This window comes from Gobio gobio (assembly GCF_949357685.1).
Source record: "Gobio gobio genome assembly, chromosome: 2".
Taxonomy (NCBI): Eukaryota; Metazoa; Chordata; class Actinopteri; order Cypriniformes; family Gobionidae; genus Gobio; species Gobio gobio.
In genome coordinates, this window is record NC_137098.1 from 15,967,909 (window position 1) to 15,990,649 (window position 22,741).

The window sequence follows — 22,741 nt, forward strand, 5'->3', positions numbered from 1 at the left end:
AAAAAGGAAACGAACACATAATCAGAGTACAGTTACTTTTTCATGCTGACATATTGATTATATTACCATCGGTCAACAGCAATAAATTAGTTAATTAAATTGTACTAAGAGTGAGCTGAATGTGATGTGTTTGTGTATATCAACAGCAAAAATAACTAGTGAACTTAATAGTCTGCTGTTATTTTAACTAGTGTACTATTGTGTTATGAAAGTGGTGTTAAATGATACTTAACATCTCCAAATGAAAATTCGATTACAAAAGAAGATATTTTGAGGAATGGAACAGTTGAATGGGGGGAAAAAATGCATACCTCAAAACATTTTCTTTTATGTTCCCCCGAAGAAAGTAGTCATTGGCGTTTGGAACAACATGAGGGTGCGAAAATGATAGAATTTTCAATTTCGGACGAACTTATCCCTTTAATTCACATCAAAACATGCAATAATTGAAGACACAATTAAGCCTGTATGTGTTGATAATAAAGATGTGCAGTAGTTTATGGAATATTTCTTTTTTCTGTATTTTTGTCAGAACAATGCAACAGTATTCCTAAAATAAATAAGAGAAAAAGCGCTACAAAAATAATTAAATTATAATACTTGTAAAACATGTAATCTAAAAGACAGTTATTGATCAAAAAATGTAGCCATTTAATTTGTAATCAGTGCCAAATTATTTCAGACGTTACATACTAAACACTGTATATAGCTTAGATGCTTGATCTTTATATATACCTAAAAACAACTCGTTTAATGCTGTCATGTGGTACAGTGTTGTTCTGTATGAACAACCCTGCGATTATCTCCGTCTGAATGCTGATATCGAGTACAGCACGACTGCGAGTATGATTTCGCTTTTATACATCTGCTCTATAAACAATTAATTCATAAAGTGTTGTTTAGAATGATAGAAATACAATTGTGGTCATAAGTTTACAAACACCTTGTAGATACTGCACAATTCTAATAATTCAAAAAAAATAATACATGAGAGTATTTAATATTGCTCTAAATAAGCTTCTCTGAATACAGACACCACAGATGTTTATATATAGTCCACAAGACAGAATAATAGCTGAATAAAAAAAATATATAACATGGATTATCTAGGTAACTGCACACAGTATTAGGATTCAAGGGTGTGTAAACTTTTGAACTGATTAATTTGTGTCAGGTAATTTGCGTACTTTATGATCCCTTTTTATTTTTTATTTTTAAATTGACATTTGTTATATTCTTCAAGGTGTATGCACACATACGACCTCAAATGTAGAACCAGAAGAAGCCAAAGCATCAAGTTTCGTATGTCACCAAGTAACAGACTGAAAGCTGGTCTTGAACATCAGTACATCAGTAAGGCTGAAAAACACCCATTCCCAGCATTTTGTAATCACTCGGGTCCAGCTCCACAATGAGTTTTTACCTCAATAGTGAGAGAGACTGTATACATAGGCTGGAAAGCTCTGAACACACTGTGTGAAACGTCCCAGAGTAACTCAGCCAATCAGATTTGAGGACTAATTGAACAGTTGTACAAATTAACACAGCAACAGGGATACCCTTGTGAAAAAGAAGTGCGCTTAATTGTATTGAATGTGCACTTGTAATGTAATTCAAACCGTAAAAAACTGTACTTGCAGAAAAAATATCATTGAATTAAAAGGCCACTTAAGTGTACATAATCAAATTCAGTTTTTAATTTTCTTTTTACTACAAAGTGCACTTTTCATGACAGTTGACTAAGTACACTTTTAAAAAGTGTACTTTGTAATGGTCAAATTAAAAGTGTTACTTTAAAGTATGTTTTTATTATAAATGAATAATGTATTAATAATATTTTGCATGCTTTAAAGAAGTACATTTATTTTGATATGACGAATAACACTAATGCACAAGCAAAGTACTTGATTATAATTGAAACTGTGTTATTTGATATTACAGTTAAAGTTAATATATTTTAAATGTACTAAATTGCAACTTCATCATTACAAATGTGTAATTACAAATATATTTAAATGCATGACATAGACGTTTCAACAGAAATTACATTAAAGTATATATTTTAGGTTACCATAACTTAATGTCAGTATATTCGGCAGTATTTCAAAGACAATAGAATTATTAAATTACATATAAAGATATACTTAAGTCAAACTGAAGTGGGACAAAAGTTCAACTGATCGCATTTAATATAAATTTAAATGATACATTATAATTTAGTGTCGGAAGACAGTAGGCTACATTCAGTTTACACAGACGTATCTTCTTTTAAAGTCCCCCTGTAGTCAATAATCGTATCCCTTAAAACTCATCTTTGATCAACAACATGACATATTTAAATGTTTTTTCCTTGAAAAAAACTTCATGCCTTAAAATAGCTTGAATGTAACTCTACTACACCCTTGCCTCATTCGGTATGCGGTTCTAAGAATATGCAAATTAGCCCCGCCTCCATTCACTCGCACCAGCTCAGAGATCCACTCATTGACGCGATTGGTTACAAGGTAGTTTGTGAGACTGTCTTTGGTTCACTGCAGTTTTAAGGAGAAAATACTCAGCAATGGTGTTGACTTATAAATTGTGTCTTAAAGCATATTAAAAACACCACATAGACATATAAACAACATTAAAACTTTGATTTTCACCACAGGCCAGGGGGACTTTAAAGTGTTTTCCCCTAATAAATACTCTTTTTAAAAGTATGCTAAAGTGTACTTCTTTTTCACAAGGGTTTAACACAGCAAAGGGTTATAAGCAGCTGAACAGTCACTTATTGTAATACTTTAGTGCTCTTGTAAGATGTCAGACTGAAGATAGAAACCATTATATTAAACAGTATACCTTTCAGCTTGAAGCAGTGCTTAATGGACAGAACAAAGGGCTGATGGGATCTGAGCACTGTCATTTCAGTTTGACTGCTTCGAAAACCATTCTGTAGAACACAAAATTTCCTTTTGCTGCTACATTGCATGCAGGTATGAAATCAGTTAAGATTTAGTACCTGATCTACATTAAAAAGGACTATAAAATGCAACCCAAAATATAAACTCAGGTGAAGCCTCTATAGCTGACCGAAGAGGATGGAGCAGAGCAAAAAAATGGAGTATAGGAGTAAGAGACCAAAACCTAGTTTCCGATCCAGCTTCCAACCATTCAGATGCACACTCAGGACCTACAAGACACATACACAGTTACTGTAACATGGACACTAATAGCATTGAGTATGTGGGCAGTTGTGTGTGATTAGAGGGATTTCACTGCCTCTGCTTTTAATATCCCAATTTCTGGTTAATTATTCATCCCCAGAAGTCATAATTTGATCCCTGCTTCTGGTCAGATGAGATTTAATTTCCTATTTCTCACAGTAGATGGTGATGTACGTTTCCGTCTTATAGATCATTGTGGGTGTTTGCAAACAGCAATGATGTTTTTAGTGGGCGGGGCCTATCTGGTGGCAGAAAATGACAGTTCTGCAGTAGCAGTCAATGGAAGTCACGAAATAAAAGAATAAAAAATAAAATTTTGAGACTATATCTCACAATTCAGACTTTTTATCCCCTCCCAATTCTGCATTTTGTATCACAATACTGAGTCTGAATTGTGAGATATAAACCTTTATTCCTCAGAATTGTACGTTTATATCTTAGTTTTATATTCAGAATTTTTTACTAAGAATTTATATACTCACATCTGTTATAAAAATCTGAATTGGGAGATATAACTTCGCAACTGCGAAAAAAAAGAAGTCAGAATTGTGAAATAAAATTTTATAGGTTTAAATATTATCTATAGCCGCATTTCCACCGAAATTACACAGAATAATTTGTCCCAGGAAATTTTTCCCCCAGACCGGTTGCTGTCTGCGTATCCATCGCGGGTCTAAAGTACCAGAAATAAATAAAGCCTGAACCTCGTTGTCGATCCATCGGCCATATTTTTTAAACTCCATTGTTGATTCGAATAGCAAACAACTCTTACTACACGCATCGCAACAGACTTTTAAAAATGGTGCATCCAGTCATCCAATCAAAATGTTGCGTGAACTCAACCAAACAGCATGTTCAGCGCCCAAGTCCCACCCCCGAAAGTTCCTGAACAATGAAAAAGTACTACGCCGTGGGCAGGGACTTTCTGAGAGGGACATTTTTACCCGGAACTTTATTTCAGGGTTCCCACTCTAAGCCAAACGTCAAAATCCCTGACTTTTCCCCCTACTTTCACTGACTAAAAAGCTGAATTTCCATGACCTATAATGAACAGAAAAACAGGCCACTGTTGCGCTGAGCACTGAGCCAACCGCATTTTAAATCCATTCATTTGCAAGCTTTATTTACTTGTTCACAGATGAGGCTGCAGTAGAGCAGTGATGGGCCCTTGGGCCGAAGATGATGCTCCTGTCGGCTTCATACGGGTAGCATGCTTCTTACTGTTTGCATGGCTGCGAAGTGCTCCCTCTCCCTTATTTGATAGCTCGATAGTAGTTTCACAAACTTTACATTTAGCTTTTCTGTCGTCTACTTTTAACACCCAGTCTTTGAAGTGGTCATTTTGTAGCCAAAGCTCTTTTTCCTGGCATATTTGCCTTAGTTAACAGGTACAGGTGACTGCAGCGAGGAGGGAAAAAAATACAGCTGAAAAATAGCCTAACCATAACAATATGCAAAACGTGTGAAATAACGCAATAAAAAAATATGGTATAGAAAAATTAAATTTTGATAAATGGAAACTAAAATTAAAAGTGGCAAACAAAAATCCCCGATATTCCATGACAAAAAATATAAAACGATCTGACTTTCAATGTCTGGAATAGACCTAATTTAGAATTCCATGATATTCCAGAAATTCCATGACCTGCAGGAACCCTGTTTTTTAAACCCTGATCCCTGCAGTTGAAACACACATAGTACCACCCCAAAGTCCCTAGTGCCTGGAGAAAGTTCCTGCGGTGGAAATACGCGGCTTATGTAAAATGTTATAGGTATAAATATTATTTCATGCTAATACATTTTGCCCCTGTAAACGATGTGAATATTATGTAGATCCAGGACCTAAAATTAACACTCACCAAGTGTCAAACGTGAGTAAAAATCGGTGTTGGCAAGTATATGAAAGGGTGTCAATCGCCAGTTGGCCGGTAACATTTCAGTGCAATGTTGTGAGAACATGACGTGAACAAACGTCGGGACAGTCGATGGGCTAGTGCTGCATCGCCATGAAAGTTTAAGCCTTTCCAATTTTAATATTTAAGTGCAAGAAGATGCCAAAGGGAACTCAATTAATTACCCGCGCGCTGTGTGGGGTCCGAATCGCACGCCCAGAAACTTCATATAACGCTCGAATACTGAATTAAGCTCTCTTTCACATCTTCTTGCACTTGAACAGACAAATTCACAAAAAGTTTTCCAAAATAAAAAATGCTAGTCTTGATGAATATCCTAGTAAAGTGTATTCAGTTATGTCTTAAGTGAACGTAAACAGTTGAGAAAGAAAATGCATGTGTACAGTATCAGTATATTGGATCCATGCGTTAGGTCTTAAAGTGACAGCATCCTAAAAGCACTAGTTAGACCTACCTGAAAAGCACTGTTAATTTCATATGTATCTTAGTTCTATTGTATTTATTTGTGCTATTGTTTGTAATTTGATTATTTGTTCTTATTTTGTTACTGACTGTTTACTTGTCTTTAATTATGTTTTACATTTATATTAGTAAGGCTAGTAGTTTTAGCTGTTTCATGGCCGGTTACATTTTTTTATTTCAGTAAAAAGTCATTGGCCATTGGCAGATGTGCCAAAAAAATTAGTTGCTGCTTTAGCTTCAAAGGGCGTCTTCAATGATGGTATTCTGTAAAAATGAAGACCATCTTTTTGCATCCCTATTCTGACACCCAAAGGCACTACAAGACATTTTCATTCTCTTATTTTGTGGATTTTGTCCATTTTCCTTGATTGTTACTACTGTTTTTCTGCCACCACAATGTGCACGCAACTGCAGTGACGTAACTGTGACGTCTGCTCCCATATGGTCTATTAAAACATGCATTACAAAGTCGTAAGTAATTGAATTAATATTATAATTTTAGGTCTAATGTTTATAAATGGCAGGTCAAAAAATCTACAGGTTTAATGCCATCCTCTACATGATGGGAGATTATCACTGCCACCATTCTTTCAAAACAGATTTTAATTTTATCTTGTTACAGATTTTATCTTATCCAGGGGCCCGTTCTTCGTACGTCGCTAACTCAGTTAGCTGGATTTGATTGTTGACGATTTGACATGATCTCGGATTGTTTGGTTCTTCGAAGCTCATCCTGGACTTGCTGTCATAGTAACAGGTCCGTAAGCTTAAACCTGCTCGCGAGCAGGCTTATTTCATGTAAACAGGATTAGATTGCATCTTGAGGTGATACTTAAAATCTGTCCCAGCCACTGCTACTTTATTACAAGAGTTCATTACTGAACCAGGGGCAATAATAATCATTTTAAATAATAATATAAAAATGTTATATTGTATATGTATATGAGAATGTATATAATATTATAATGTTGTATATAATAATATAGACACAGCCACTTGATTGAGCAATTTATTTGTGATGGAATAATTACTTTATAATTTTATTGGAGGTTTACACACATGTTGTACAGTTACTCTGAGCCGTGCATTAATTTAAGTGATCACAGATATTATGGGAGTGGCTTGATGCAGCGCAAGAGATACAGATAATTTGATCTTGACCCTTAAGAAATTTTTAATACTGTCACGTTACAAATCTGCTCCAAATTGAATTAAAAATTAAGTTACAACATTGAAATAAAAATGTAAAGAGTGTACAAATACTGTATAAAATCGTGAATATAAATAATTGGTAATCATGTTAAAAAAACAAAAAACATTTATCATTTATCTATAATAACTTTTATGTTGGTTTGGTGGTTTGGCTGTTTCCTTATAAAGGTCCAGAAATTCGTGGGGTTTTTATTGTATAATTTGTCAAGTTTTTTGCCAGGTGGCTTTTTTAATGATATGATGTCATTACGTTGCTATCTTCACGCCAGCCAATCGCTGCATTGCTGATCGTGGTTTCAAGTATCGATGCATCTGCCCTCTTCAGGGAACACAAGAACGCGCAGTGATCTTAGATCATTTAATCCAGATATTTTAATCCAATCCGCAAATTTGTTTGAAGAACCAAATTAGCCAGAGATCAGTTATCACGATTAAAAGATCTGGGATCTGAGAAATCATCTCAGATGTAATAAGCAACGTACGAAGAACGGGCCCCTGGACTAAGGAATGAAGATACATTTGTTGGGATAGATGTCTGAAACGTTTGACAGTTTATCTATACTTATAATTGTATATAGTTAATTGTTAAAAATTTAGTTAATTTAGTTAATTTTTGTGGTCATAAATGTTTGTGTATATAAAAACACATGGTCCTCAACCTTGGGTTAGTGAAGATGTCCACAGTGTAGTTTTCTATATTTTATGGTATGTTTTTACATTTTACATATTTTTTTGTTGAATTTATTTCTAAAGTGTCCTTGTTGCAATGTAGTTATGCATTTAAGTAATATGGACCCACTTTATATTAGGTGGCCTTAACTACTATGTACTAACATTTTAATTAATCATTTGATACAATGTATTTATTGTGTACATATAAGTTTTTATATTGTACTTACATTTTAAAAAATACCTGTATGTAATTACATCTGTAACTAATTTCTGTAGTTACATTTGTAATTACACAGTTGACACTTCCCTTACACCTAACCCTACCCTTAAACTTACCCATACCACCACACCTGTCCCTAACCCTACCCGTATCCCACCTCAATATCTGTGTTTTGCAAAACAATTTGAACGCAGTAAGTACATTGTACTTATTTTTTGATGTAAGTACATAGTAGTTAAGGCCACCAAATATAAAGTGGGGCCAGTAAGGTTAATTAACTACATGTACTTTCTATAGGGTTAGAGTTCAGGGTTACACTTTATTAAGGTGTTATTGTTACAGTTGAATTATACAGTATATTTAAGTACTGAGTAATATTTAGAAACTACATGTACTTTAGGGTTAGGGTAGGATTAGGTTTTGGTTGAGGGTTAGTTGCATGTAATTATACATAATTTACTGTTATTACTATGATAAGTACATGTAACATATGTAACAAGGACACTGTAAAATAAAGTGTCACCGAGTTTGGTTGAGGGTTAGTCGCATGTGATTATGCATAATTTATAGTTATTACTATAGTAACTACATATGCAACAAGGACGCTCTAAAATGAAGTGTTATCTTTTGTTAAAAATATTGGTCACACTTTAGATTAGGGTCCAATTCTCATTATTAACAAACTATTAACTATGACTTTTTGCCTCAATTTGCCTCATAATTACTGCTTATTACTAGTTAGTAAGATAGTTAACTTTAGGTATTGGTTCGGATTAAGGGAAGTAGAATATGGTCATGCAGAATAAGGCATTAATATGTGCTTTATAAGTACTAATAAACAGCCAATATCCTAGAAATAGGCATGGTAATAAGTAACTAGTTAATAGTGAGAATTGGACCCGGCCTTAACTAAAGATTTTTTCCACTTATGTAATTAATCTGCAGAACAAATATGGTTGAGAATCTCTGGTGTAGTGCTTGTGTGTTTTGGTACTGGGTTGCTCACAGTGAGGAAGACTGATGCAAGCAGCAGGATGACAGAATAGACCAGGCCCTTATTATTGATGAATACCTGAAAAAAGACAGACCAATCAGACGAAAGCATCAACGGGAACACATTTGCATTGGACAAACATCTAGGTTTTAGAAGAAGTAAAATGCTCACTGTTGATCCATGGTCCACTACAAGAGTTCTTAGAGCCCAGGGGAAGCCCAGTCCCAGCAGGATGTCAAAGATATTGCTGCCAATTGAGTTAGACACTGCCATGTCCCCCATACCTGAGAGACAAAATACAACGTCAATGTAACACATTTCAAAATAATTGTGTGTGTGTGTGTGTGTGTGTGGTCCTGGTAAACGCTACGTTATGGGGACATAGTTAACAAAAGATTATGTCCCCACAAAGATGACAGTATCCTTGCCCGTCTGGGGAGACTTGGTCCCCATGAGGAAAACAGCTTATAAATCATACTAAGTGAGGTTTTTTGAAAATGTAAAAATGCAGAAAGTTCTCTGTTGGGTTAGGGGATAGAATATACAGTTTGTACAGTATTAAAATCATTATGTCTATGGAAAGTCCCCATAAAACATGGAAACCCAACATGTGTGTGTCATGTAGGGGTTGAGGAAGATGATGAGATTATGCATATATTTTATTAATTTGTTAATATTGAACTAATAATGAGTAATATTTTCTTTCTCAGTTTATTAACCTTTGTTAATGTTTGTTAATAAAATGTTCATGGTCACAGTGTATTAACTAATGTTAACAGATATAACTTTGGATCTTAAAAATGTAGAAGTAAATGCTGAGATTAACATTAACAATATAATAAATGCTGTAGAAGTAGTGTTAATTGTTAGTTAACAACACTAAAGTGTTACCAAAAATTATATTAAAGATAATACAAGCATGCATACAGCCAGTTTTATGTGCATACAAAGGTTACACACCTTGGCGGGCAACAATGAGGCTAGCCATGCAGTCGGGTACACTAGTGCCAGCAGCCAGGAAAGTGATTCCCATGATGTAATCCGGAATATCTAGTGTGTAGCTGATGATGGTGACCTGCAAGGCATTAACAACACACCACATAATGATAATATGATAATCATCATAATGGACCAACCAATGGAATGAAAAGAAAGTAAAGATTGGTATATTTACAAAGAATGTCCTTATATATATATATATTTATTTATTTATTTTTCTTCTTCTTACCATCCACACCATGAGGTAGGAAAAAATAGCAATCCAGAAAGTTGAAGCAAAAAAAGTGACCATGAACCAGCGATGCCAACGTGGCAAAACACAGTTAGGCACTGTGCAATACAGCAAAACACCCAGCGGCCACGATACACACCACTTCATACGTGCAGAGTAACCAGCTAATGCACACAACACACAGAGAAAACAAACCATAAAAAGTTATCAAAGCATTATTTTGATTACTTGTTATAAATTAACAATAATACAAAATTAAATCAATCTTGAGAAAAACGATAAAATAACCAGGATCATCAGGGCATGGTGCTGAAGACACACACCGAGTCTGTAATAATATGCCAATGTGTTCGTAAAATATAGCATTTTCCGACAAAATTCAAAATGGCATGCTGCACCGAATCTAAAGAGACCAGTTTTGTGATTTTTAGCAAGAAATTATAAGCAAAAAGAGCAATTTTCACATCTCCTGACCACTAGGTGGCACTATGCCAAAACTGTGCAGGTAACCTCAGGTCATGGTTGTTATAACAGACACCAAGTTTCATCAGAATTCGCTAAAATGTTGCGAAGATATATCCTTGTGTACATTCTGGCGCACTCTTCGTTGAATTTGTTAATGTGTTATTCGAGAACGGTTAGACAAATTAACTTAAAATACCATAACTTTTTATCACCATGTGTCTAAAGGTGTTCTGGTTAAATTTTCATGAAACCTAGGAGGAGTTCGAAAAATTCAAAATGGTGGAAAATTACATAATAGGGCATTTGACTCGACTTGAGCCAAGGAATCAGAGGAAAAAGATGTTGTTTCTAGCCCTTACTGTTCAAAAGTTATTAGCATAAACGTATGTGCATCAGTTGGTGGGGCTAGAGCGATTGAGTTAGAGACTCCAAATTTCTTCTATATTCTTGAAGAAAGAAGTCTTCTATATGTGTGCCAAATTTCATAACTTTCTGCACGCAGTTCTATGGACTGCCATAGACTCCCAAAGCGGAACAAGAATAAGAACGGCAACGTTTACAATAGGTTTAAAAATATAATATTCAGTAATATTATTGGTTTAACTGCACTAACACTATCGCATGAGAACAAAATTTTAACTGAATTGAGCAGAATAATGACACAAAACTTTGCAACATTGACACAGTTATTGAACTGAATTGAATCAATATTGAACTGACTAGAACTGAATAACGACACCTATTGTCTTCTCTAGAGCTGCTTATAGCTGAAATTTAATTCATTTCCAAACTGATGAATTTTATAACATTAACACTGTGATTGAACTCAACGGTATCATGTTGGACTAAATTGAGCTGAATATTTACACTATTCTGTAGCGCTGCTCTACAGTTGAACTCAGATGATTCATAATTTTACAACATTAACACTATTATTTTCCTGTTTATTAATGTGAAGCTGCTTTTAAACAATATATATTGCATAAACCACTATATAAATAAAGGACTTGACTTATTACATACAGTTAAATACATATTAGATAAAGGTAACAAAAAATTATCCTAGAGATTAAAGAAAAAAACAATGCTTGGTATACTAAGTGAAATCTGCATGTTTTTAATACCGCTCTCATGTACTAACCAGGAATATGGAGAGGCTTGAACCTTTCATCTCCATCATCATCCTCTTCTTCAGGCTGATTGTTTTCCAACTCCACCTTTTCTCCTTTCTTACCATCCATCATTTCTGTGTCCTCAAGTGTCTGCTGTGCTTCAGCACTTCCTCCATTTACTATCCCTCTAGAACTAAATGTCTTCACTGGGGTCCTGCTCTCCCTGAGGAGCCTCTGTCTCTGAAATGAGTGGGAGAGAGATTGTAAAAAGGAGGAAAAGCGAGGAATTTACATTTTGGGCAATATTCTGAATATAAGAAATGACTCCTCTTTCAGTTGGAGTTTGAAATGGAATGACAGGAAGAGTACAGTGCATCCGGAAAGTATTCACAGCGCTTCACTTTTTCCACATTTTGTTATGTTACAGCCTTATTCCAAAATAGATTAAATTCATAATTTTCAGAAATCTGTGCAAATGTATTTAAAAAAAAAACGAAAAAAAATAAATAATCACATGTACAGTGTACACAAGTATTCACAGCCTTTGCTCAATACTTTGTTGAAGCACCTTTGGCACCAATTACAGCCTCAAGTCTTTTTGAGTATGATGCTACAAGCTTGGCACATTTTTGGGCCGTTTCTCCCATTCTTCTTTGCATCAGGTTGGATGGGGAGCGTTGGTGCACAGCCCTTCTCAGATCTCTCCAGAGATATTCAATCGGGTTCAAGTCTGGGCTCTGGCTGGGCCACTCAAGGACATTCACAGAGTTGTCCCGTAGCCACTCCTTTGTTATCTTGGCTGTGTGCTTAGGGTTGTTGCCCTGTTGTGATGAACCTTCGCCCCAGTCTGAGGTCCAGAGCGCTCTGGAGCAGGTCTTCATCAAGGATGTCTCTGTACATTGCTACATTGATCTTTCCCTCGATCCTGACTAGTCTCTCAGTTTCTGTCGCTGAAAAACATCCCCACAGCATGATGCTGCCACCACCATGCTTCACAGTAGGGATGCCAGGTGATGAGCGGTGCCTGGTTTCCTCCAGACATGACGTTTTTCAGGCCAAAGAGTTCAATCTTTGTTTAATCAGACCAGAGAATTTAGTTTCTCATGGTCTGAGAGTCCTTCAGGTGCCTTTTGGCAAACTCCAGGCGGGCTGTCATGTGCCGTCTGGCCACTCGACCATACCGGCCTGATTGGTGGAGTGCTGCAGAGATGTTGTTCTTCTGGAAGGTTCTCCTCTCTCCACAGAGAAACGCTGGAGCTCTGTCAGAGTGACCATTGGGTTCTTGGTCACCTCCCTGACTAAGGCCCTTCTCCCCCGATCGCTCAGTTTGGCTGAGCGGCCAGCTCTATGAAGAGTCCTGGTGGTTTTATGGACAATTTACGGATCGCTGGAGGTCATTGGGACCTTCAATGCTGCAGAAATTTTTCTGTACCCTTCCCCAGATCTGTGTCTCAATACAATCCTGTCTCGGAGGTCTACAGACAATTCCTTGGACTTCATGGCTTGGTTTATGCTCGGACATGCACTATTAATTGTGGGACCTTATATAGACAGGTGTGTGCCTTTCCAAATCATGTCCAATCAACGGACTTTACCACAGATGGACTCCAATCAAGTTGTAGAAACATCTCAAGGATGATCAGTGGAAACAGGATGAACCTGAGCTCAATTTTAAGTGTCATGGCAAAAGCTGTGAATACTTATGTACATGTGATTTTTTTTTAAATTTTTTTTATTTTTTTATAAATTTGCAAAGATTTCAAACAAACTTATTTCACGATGTCATTATGGGGTGTTGTATAGAATTGAGGGAAAAAATAATGAATGTAATCCATTTTGGAATAAGGCTGTAACAACAAAATGTGGAAAACGGAATGCACAGTAAATGAATTGCTATTCAAAGAAATGACTAAATATTTAAATATAAATTATAATATAAGTTCACCTCACTGATGAGCATGCGTCCAGCCATGGTCAGTCGGGTACGTGGGGAGAAATGCGGTGTGATCATGACACGCAGCCCAGCCTCCGGGAATGAGAGCTGGTGTGGCGTCGAGATCAGCAGCTCATCCACCATCACTACCGGAGACTCCGGCCCTGAGCCTGCTGGAGCTGAGAACAACACAGAGAAAACAAATGCATATTATGACCCACCTGTAGTGGAAGTAGTGGAAGAAAATACAATTTTCCTGCTATAGAAAATAAAAACATGCATGCATAAGTACCTTTCTTCAACAGCACCATGGAGGTGTTGCAATTGACTCCCACTTCATCACCCTCTTTATCTGTGGACATTTCTCTCCTGACACAACACTGGACTGGACTGCTACATGATCTTTGGACAAAACTGCCAATCTGACTGTTAAACCTGCGAATGAGATTAAAGTCACCATGAAATCAAAATTGACAATTATTTGACCATTGACAATCTTTTTATGGAATATTGCAGTATTTATTATAAATTATTTATCCGTACACATCGTTACACATTATTTATGTGTCTTGTAGTCTTTGATCAAAATAACTTCTCCCTCTTGCAGTGACATCTCTTCTCTTCTCTGATGAGATGTTTACTGGCGCAAGGGCGTGACAACCTGTCATTCACATGAGACCAACAAAAAGCAAACCACAACCATCCAATAAATTTCCCATGGACAAAATCAAGTCCCGAATTACAATACAGCCCTACAATTTTCTTGTTTGAGAAGCCGTTTCCTGCTGATATATGTCACAAAGGGGAAGAAAAGATTATTGCAAATTCCTTTTCATGCTGACTTTAAGGCTAAATCAACCAACAGTTTGAGTTTCTGTATCTCACAGACTAGATAAAAAATTGTCATATTTTATACATTTCAATTTTAATATATAAATAAGTAGGTAACACTTTATGGGGAACACATATTCACTATTAACTACGACTTTTGCCTCAAACTCCTAATTTACTGCTTATTAATAGTTAGCACGGTCGTTTTTATAGCGTTTGGGTGGGTAGGATTAAGGGATGTAGAATAAGGTCATGCAGTATCCTATAATATGCATGCTAATATTAAGCAAGCGAGAATTGAACCCTAAAATAAAGTGTTACCAATATACACTATTGTTCAAAAGTTTGGGGTCGGTAAGATTTTTTCATGTTTTTGAAAGCAGTCTTATGCTCACTAAGGCTGCATTTATTTGATTTTAAAAAACAACAACAACTAAATAGAGTGAAATATTATTTTATTTTAAAATAAATTTAAAAGACATTTATAATGTTACAAAATATTTCTATTTCAAATAAATGCTGCTCTTTTGAACATTATATTAATCAAACAATCCTAAAAAAGCGGTAAAACATTCAACATTGATAATGATAGCAGCAATTATTAATTATTGAGCACCAAATCAGCATATTAGAAATAACGATTTCTGAAGGATCATGTGACACTGAAGACTGGAGTAATGATGCTGAAAATTCAGCTTTGCATCACAGGAATACATTACATTTTAAAATATATTACAACAGAAAAGTTATTTTAAATTGTACTAATATTTCAATATTAGTGTTTACTGTACTTTTATCAAATAAATGCAGCTTTGGTGAGCATAAAGACTTCTTTTAAAAAAACATTTAAAAACTCTAAATTATTCCAAACTTTTGAGCAGTAGTATATATCCTCACTCCTGATATGCTTTTGCATACCTATGCATTCTAGTATAATTTTAGCACCCTCTAGTGGGAAAGTTTTGAGAATCTAAAGCAGTTTTTTAGTATCTAAAGTATCTAAGAACTATCTGTAATTGTTCTTTATATTTATATAGCAATTCTTGATCATGCTTTATCACTAAAGCTGTTAGACAGATTTATTGTAAGTATTCAGTGGTAAAAACATTTTATATACAATGTATAAGAGCATTATTTTGATGTTGTTTCTGTGAAAATGATTAGTTCTTGTTCATCTCACTTAATTTCATCAGATATTTTAAGCATTTTTTATTATTACCTATATACTTACCTGTCATGAAGCTGTGCTGTTGTCTGTGCTGCGTATCATTTTACGCAGAATGTGACACAAACTTAAAATTCATTGTTAAAGGATTAGTTCACTTCAAAATGAAAATTTCCTGATATTTTACTCACCCCCATCTCCTCCAAGATGTTCATGTCTTTCTGTCTTCAGTCGAAAAGAACTTACGTTTTTTAAGGAAAACATTCCAAGATTTTTCTCCACATCATAGACTTCCATGGCAACCAAAATGTTGAAGGATTGAATGAATGCAGTTTCAAAAGGCTTCAGAGGCTTTGCACGATCCCAGACGAGGAATAGGGTCTTGTCTAGCGAAACCATCGGTCATTTAAAAAAAAAAAAAGTTTATACTTTTTAACTTAAATTGCTCATCTTGTACTGCTCTGCGGCTCGCCAGTGATTGCGTAATCAAAAGGTCATGCTAGATGTAGGCAGAAGTAAAGCCCCCGTGTTTACAATGCGCACATGCGAAGAAAAAAAAAGAAGGTAAAAACGCTTTCGGATGATTTTGAAGATGGAGTGTTTTTTGGTAAAGGCCGTTTATATTAGTCCTCGCACTTTCGCTTGGGGCGGTACTTCTGCCTACATCTAACGTGACCTTTCCGACGTGATTACACAATCTGCGGCACGTCGCAGAGCAACGCAAGATGAGCAATTTAGGTTAAACTACAATATAATTTATACAATATATATGTTTTTTTTTTTTTTTTAAATGACCAATCATTTCGCTAGATAAGACTCTGAAGACAACTGCATTGATTTGGACCTTCAACATTTTGGTTGCCATGGGAGTCTATGATGTGGAGAAAAATTCTTGAATGTTTTCCTTAAAAAAACATGAAACAGAAAGACATGAACATCTTGGATGAGATGGGGGTGAGTAAAATATCCAGAAATTTTCATTTTGAAGTCAACTAATCCTTTAATTATTCAAACTATAGTTTTTTTTTTTAAAGCTGCAGTCTGTAACTTTTTGCGCTCTAGCGGTTAATAAACAGAAATGAAAGCTCTAGCATAAGTTCTGCTGGGGAGACTCAATTACTACGTCACTTATTGCCTTCATTCTAACCCAATTATATTCTCATGCTCACCGTATAAAAGCCCGGTACTTACACATGTTTGAGTTCGCAGATACTGAAGTGACGATTACGCAGATCTGAAGCGACGATTACCCCCATCCTCCCCACCACCACCAGGATGGTCCTGTCCATACCTCCCGGGGGGTCGGCTGCGCCCCTGCCCTTGTCTTCAGGCAGGAATTGCAGATCCGATACCCTCGGATTATGCCTACGGACGGGGCCTACGCCAAATTTACTTTGTATATTATTAGCTTGCTGAGCTATTATTAAATGCACTATTGTCGATATAATTCTCCCGAGTCTTTCCTGCAGAACTGCATGCGTCTTGCAGAAGAACATTGCAGCCGGAGCTACTTCTCTCTGTTTATATCTATGGCAAATCACGCAGGGACTGTGCTCCTCTGCAGCAGTTCCTACCATACCGGGCTGAAATAGTCCCAATATAAACACTTATTATAAGTGTATCAATGATTCAGGGTAAGACAAAAACACGGTTTGGAAAATGGATTCATGTTGTACATTCTCATTATATAATTTTTGTAAATCTTGAACACAAAAAAAGTTACGGACAGCAGCTTTAAATGTATCAATAAATGCATTGTTGTACATTTTGCAGTTTCACAGTTAACTAAATATAAGCTTCAGAAATTTCTCAAAGGGTTTTTGAGCCGCCGATTTTTTTAAGGCACTTGACAGGACATCAAGCACACCAGCTTTCAAAACATACTCCATATTTTTAACAGGATTGTTGTATCTGTATGGGATACAGTGGAGCAAAAAAGTATTTAGTCAGCCACCAATTGTGCAAGTTCTCCCACTTAAAAAGATGAGAGAGGCCTGTAATTTTCATCATAGGTACACTTCAGCTATGAGAGACAGAATGAGAAAAAAAAATCCAGAAAATCACATTGTCTCATCATATGGTGGAAAATAAGTATTTGGTCAATAACAAAAGTTCCCTTTCGTTCAGTCACTACGACGTAACGTTAGTGACTAACGAATGGGGGTTTCGCTTAGAAGCCAATCATCTTCGAGAATTTAAAAATGCCCAATGGCAGTGCCAATGCCATGGGCATGCGGAATTTGCATGCGTAACTCCGCCCCACCATGTGGGTATATAAGGAAATTCGCTGGCAACATCGCATTATGTTTCTGCTTTGGAGCCAAGAGCATCTCTTCACTCCTGTAAGCCTGAATTCTGAAGTCCTCTCTTCAGTCCTCGAGACAAGCGGTTCTCCAGGGTGTTGGTGTGACGGCGCGTTCCAACGATCTCACATTGCCTGCCTGCTGATCTGTGCAGTGATCTGCAACAGCTGTGTGTGTTTTCCCTGGGCGCTTCGGCACTCTGCAGAGCTTTCCTCTCACAAAAAGAGCTTGCGCGTGGCACGTCTTTTTCAAGACGGTTCGCCCGTGCACTTCCGGGTGCGATCGATCTCCATTGCTGTCTATGGGCACATTCACTGCTCGGCGTGTTTGGGCTTCAGCACGTTCGGGCAGTGTTTGTGGATGTGTCATGTTCCCACTGCGGGAACGTGACCATCGCGATGTCGCGGTCGAGACTCAGTGATCTCTGTGAGGAGAGAGAGTCCCCTCTGCCACACCCCAATCTACCGTCTCCGAGAGAGGTTGTACTTTGGCTGGTGGCCAGGGTGACCTGAGGGCGGTGCTGTGGTATTAAGAAACCCGACGATTCGTTCCTTGGGCCACGCCCCCTTCTCGCACATCGCTTCTCGCGAGTGCTGGACTGAAACAGCGGCCCGTCTCTGACGCCTCGTTCGTTTTGTTCACACTCCGGATAGCAGTGAGATGTCGATCGCCGCATCCCAAGGTGGGCTAGAGTCCTTTGGGGATGACGATTAGGTTGTGCTCCGCCTTCGGGTGTGTCAGCGCTGCCTGATCCGACCTAAAGTTGACAGCCATGTTATCTTGGGCAGCCGCGAGCCTCGCGCTGGTGTGGAACTCCGCCCTGTCGCGAGTGCACCCGACAGCTGTTGGGCCCGCCCCCAATGCCTTTCGCTCCCGAGGTGCATGAGGAGATCACGTGGTTCCGGAAGTCCCCGTGCTTCCCGTGACCGTTCGGTGGCCTCCTCCGCCTTCTCTGCCCTCGATGGGGCTGCGGTCTAGGGTACACTGGGGTCCCCCCCACTGTTGAACACTCTGTTGCGCACTACGGTGTCCACGGAGGGCTTTGACGTGGCGTGGCTATCCTAAGCACCCTCCCAAAGCCTGTAGGCTCGTCTACTTCGGTGGCGTGGTCCTGCAGAGCCGCTTTGCACATGCACGAGGGTGGAGTCAACCCAGGGCTCTTCAATGAGCTGCGTGCCGCCACTGATCCCGCCCTCCTCCCTGGGTCGGGCGATGTCCACAACTGTGGTCCGGGAGAAACACCTGGCCTTACCTGGTGATGTGGGGAGCCCGCCTCCTCAACTCGCCCATATCCCAGGCTGGCCTCTTCGGCAGCGCAGCTGAGAACTGCGCCCAACGGTTCTCGGCCGCCCTAGAGCAGACTAAGGCTGTAACACGTACTGCCCCGGCGGCCAGCTGCTGCACCCAGCCGCCGGCTCAGTCGCCTTAGTCCGCTCGCTGCCGAGGGCGCCCTCCCTCCTCCCGCCCGGCCCCAGCAGCAGCCGTCACCTGGGCCGCGCCGTGGAGGTGGTTGCAGGATGACGCCCAGTCCGCTCCTCAGCCTGGTTAAACGCCAGGCTGGAGGTGGACAACTCAGAGATGGGTCCCAGTTCTTTCCAGGGGATGGTAGCAGGGCCTCTCCTTCCCCCGGTGGAGGGCCGGGGGAAAATCCTTCTGCTGCTGGCCCCCGGGCTGGCGGCACTTGGAAGGAACTGGTGTCCCCATCTCTGAGGTCCCAGAGACCATGGCAGTGTGTGCCGCCCCCCGGGCCGCGCCGCTCTCGTCCCTCTCTGTTGCCAGCCTCCTCTCAGAGCAGACCCCAGTGGAACGTGCGTCCTTCCCTAGTCTCCTCTGTCAGGACGCAGCTGCTGACTGTGCCCCCACACTGGGACGCTATGCCTCCCACGTCCGGGCCAGTCGCGCTGCCCCACCCGGGGTACGTCTGTGGTCCGAGTGACCCTGCTGGTGCAGTTCCTGGGAGTCTGGCTACAGCTTCAGGGACTGTCCGCTGGGTCGCGAAGACCATCAGGCTCGGCTACGCGATTCAGTTTGCGCAGGCTCCTCCCCGTTTCCGGGGAGTCCGCGCTCCATGGTGGGGCTCAATAAAAGGCCCCAGTCATGCGTGCGGAGGTTGTCACCCTACTGGCGAAGGGTGCGATCGAGCCTGTCCCTCCAGCCGAAATGAAGTCCGGCTTCCTCAGTCCTTACTTCATTGTACCCTAGGAAACCGGTGGGTTACGGCCAATACTGGACCTGCCCGCCCTGAACCGATCCCTTCACAGGCTTCCCGTTCAGGATTTTGGTAGCGAACGCCTCCTCGGACGCGTTCGTCCGGTAGATTGGTTGCAGTGATCGACCTGAAGGACGCTTACCTCCATGTCTCCTTCCTCGACGCGGACCGTTCCTACGGTTTGTTTCGAGGGGCGGACATTCAGTACGCGTTCCTCCCATTCGGGCCAGCTCTGTCCCCTCGTGACTCTATGGAGTCTATCGAGGCAGCCCTTGCGCCGCTCAGGCAGCACGGGGTTTGCATCCTGAACTACCTCGATGACTGGCTCATACTGGGTCACTCTCGGGAGCAGGTGTGCGAACACAGAGTCTAAGTGCTCCAGCACTTAGCCTGTCTGGGCCTTCGGGTCAACTGGGAGAAAAGCGACTCTGCCCCGTGCAGAGGATCTGTTTTTTCAGTATGGTTTCCAACTCGGTTGCCATGTGCGTGCTGCTTACCAGCGAGCGCGCGCAGTCACTACTGACTTACCTTCGTTAATTCGGGAGCAAGAGTGCGGTCCCACTAAAGTTATTTCAGAGGCTTCTGGGGCATATGGCATCTGCAGCCGCTGTAACGCCGCTAGGATTGCTTCATATGAGGCCACTTCAGCTTTGGCTTCGCGATCGAGTCCCGAGATGGGCATGGCATTCGGGCACGCTCCGGGTCCAAGTGACTCTGGCCTGCCTGCAGACCCTCACCCCATGGCTGAACCTCATTTCTACGGGCCGGTGGCCCTTAGGGTGAGTTTCCAGGCATTTTGTTGTGTCAACAGATGCCTCCTCCACGGGCTGGGGTGCCATGTGCAATGGACATGCTACCGCGGGCTCCTGGACAGGACCCCTGCGCCTCCCCCTGGTTCCCTGAACTCTTACTCCTTGCGACAGCCCCTCCCTGGCCTTCCTCTGAGTATCTCCTCAGAGTCGGGGCACCATATGGCACCGACGTCCCGATCTTTGGAGCCTCCACGTGTGGCACCTGGATGGGACGCGGCAGGTTTGAGTACCCTACCTCCTCCGGTGGTGGCTACCAGCACTTCCGCTAGGGCAGAGTTCTTCTCGCCAAGAAGACCCCTGGAGATGCCCAATCGGGTCTGTGCTCTTGTTTCTCCAAGTAGGGTTGGAACGAAGGCTGTCTCCTTCCACCCTTAGAGTATATGTGGCCACAATATCTGCCCACCACGACCTCTTGGGGAACAGAAAGGTAAGTCAGCACGACCTGGTCATCAGGTTCCGGAGGGGAGCAAGGAGACTGAATCATCCTCGCCCTCCCCTCGTACCCTCTTGGGGACCTCTCAGTAGTCTTAGTTGCTCTGCAGAGGTCTCCCCTTGAGCCTTTGCGGTCAGTCGAGCTTAAGTTCTTGTCAATGAAGACTTCGCTCCTGACCGCATTGGCCTCCATCAAGAGGGTAGAGGACCTGTAGGCATTTTTGGTTGACGAAGCGTGCCTGGAGTTCGGGCCGGCCTACTCTCACGTGATCCTGAGACCCCGGCCTGGATATGTGCCTAAGGTTCCCACCAGAGTACATGGTGAACCCGCAAGCACTGCCCTTGGAGGAGGCAGACCCATCCTTGGCACTGCTCTGTCAGTACGTGCCCTCCGTGCTTACGTAGACAGGACGCAGTGTTCAGGACCTCAGACCAGCTCTTATCTGTTATGGTGGAGAGCGAAAGGGAAGGGCTCTCTCAAAGCAAAGGCTGTCTCACTGGATAGTGGACACCGTTGCTTTGGCTTACCAGCAGCAGGTCGTCCATGCCCCTTGGGGTCACGGCTCACTCCACTGGGAGTGTGCCTCCTCTTGGGTTTAGCTCATGGTGTCTTGCTAAAAGACATCTGCAGAGCTGCAGGCTGGGCGACACGTATACATTCGCAGATTCTACAATCTCCGAGTGGAGCCTGTTCCGACTAAGTACTCGCCCCTACTAGTGGCCGGTTTTGGACTAGGCTCAGGTGTCTTCGCTTGCTCGCCATTCCACTCCACGGACTGGATACGTGTGATATTCTCCTCAGGTGAGCTTCCCGGAAGCCCTGAGCTCCTCCAGCACTGTTGACGCCGACACCAGTAAGTCTGCCCTCTATGAGCCCAGACCCTCATGTCCGGCAAGGTGCCCCGTGTGCATGGTTCCCCTCTGACGACCCCCACACGTGTATTTCCACCGTAAGCCTCCTTGAGCGGGTGTCTTTCCCTTGGCAGGCCCTGCCACCCTGGGGTTAAAAATCCACCTTCGGCTGGTCCCCCAGAGTTCTCCATATGCTACCCGCGCGGGTCATATGTGTACTCTCTAAGTCCTCCCTAGGGGTAGGCGTCTTTGCATATCTCCACCTGGAATATGCTCCCAGTGTACCTTTGGTATTCCTGTGATAAGTGGGAGTCCTTCGTCCGTACTAGCCTTACGACAGGGCGCTCGCACTTACGCAGGGCACTGGAAGACAGCCGAGTGGCGTGATTGTATTGGGACCCCCATTCGTTAGTCACTAACGTTACGTCGTAGTGACTGAACGAAAGAGAACGTCTCGGTTATGTATGTAATCCTCGTTCCCTGAGGAGGGAACGGAGACATAACGTCCCTTTGCCACATCCACTGTGCTGCTGGAACGGCCGGGAGTTCAGTCTTGGCTCCGCAGCAGATAACATAATGCGATGTTGCCAGCGTACTTCCTTATATAACCACATGGTGGGACGGAGTTACGCATGCAAATTCCGCATGCCCATGGCATTGGCACTGCCATTGGGCGTTTTTGAATTCTCGAAGATGATTGGCTTCTAAGCGAAACCC

The 22,741-nt window shown here is 41.0% G+C and overlaps 1 protein-coding gene across 1 annotated transcript in view; it reads right to left on the reverse strand.

The window, feature by feature from the left end:
• Window positions 1–527: 527 nt before the first annotated feature.
• Window positions 528–22,741, reverse strand: part of LOC307143343 (sodium/potassium/calcium exchanger 3) — a 72,838-nt gene continuing 50,624 nt past the window's right edge. Inside the window, exons 10-17 of the mRNA XM_079844843.1 lie at window positions 13,713–13,855; window positions 13,433–13,599; window positions 11,517–11,727; window positions 9,908–10,074; window positions 9,640–9,754; window positions 8,851–8,963; window positions 8,692–8,757; window positions 528–3,172 (exon numbers count right to left, since the gene is read on the reverse strand). Coding sequence (XP_079700969.1) covers window positions 3,062–3,172; window positions 8,692–8,757; window positions 8,851–8,963; window positions 9,640–9,754; window positions 9,908–10,074; window positions 11,517–11,727; window positions 13,433–13,599; window positions 13,713–13,855 — 1,093 coding nt within the window. The 3' untranslated portion in view covers window positions 528–3,061. The remainder of the gene's footprint in view (window positions 3,173–8,691; window positions 8,758–8,850; window positions 8,964–9,639; window positions 9,755–9,907; window positions 10,075–11,516; window positions 11,728–13,432; window positions 13,600–13,712; window positions 13,856–22,741) is intronic.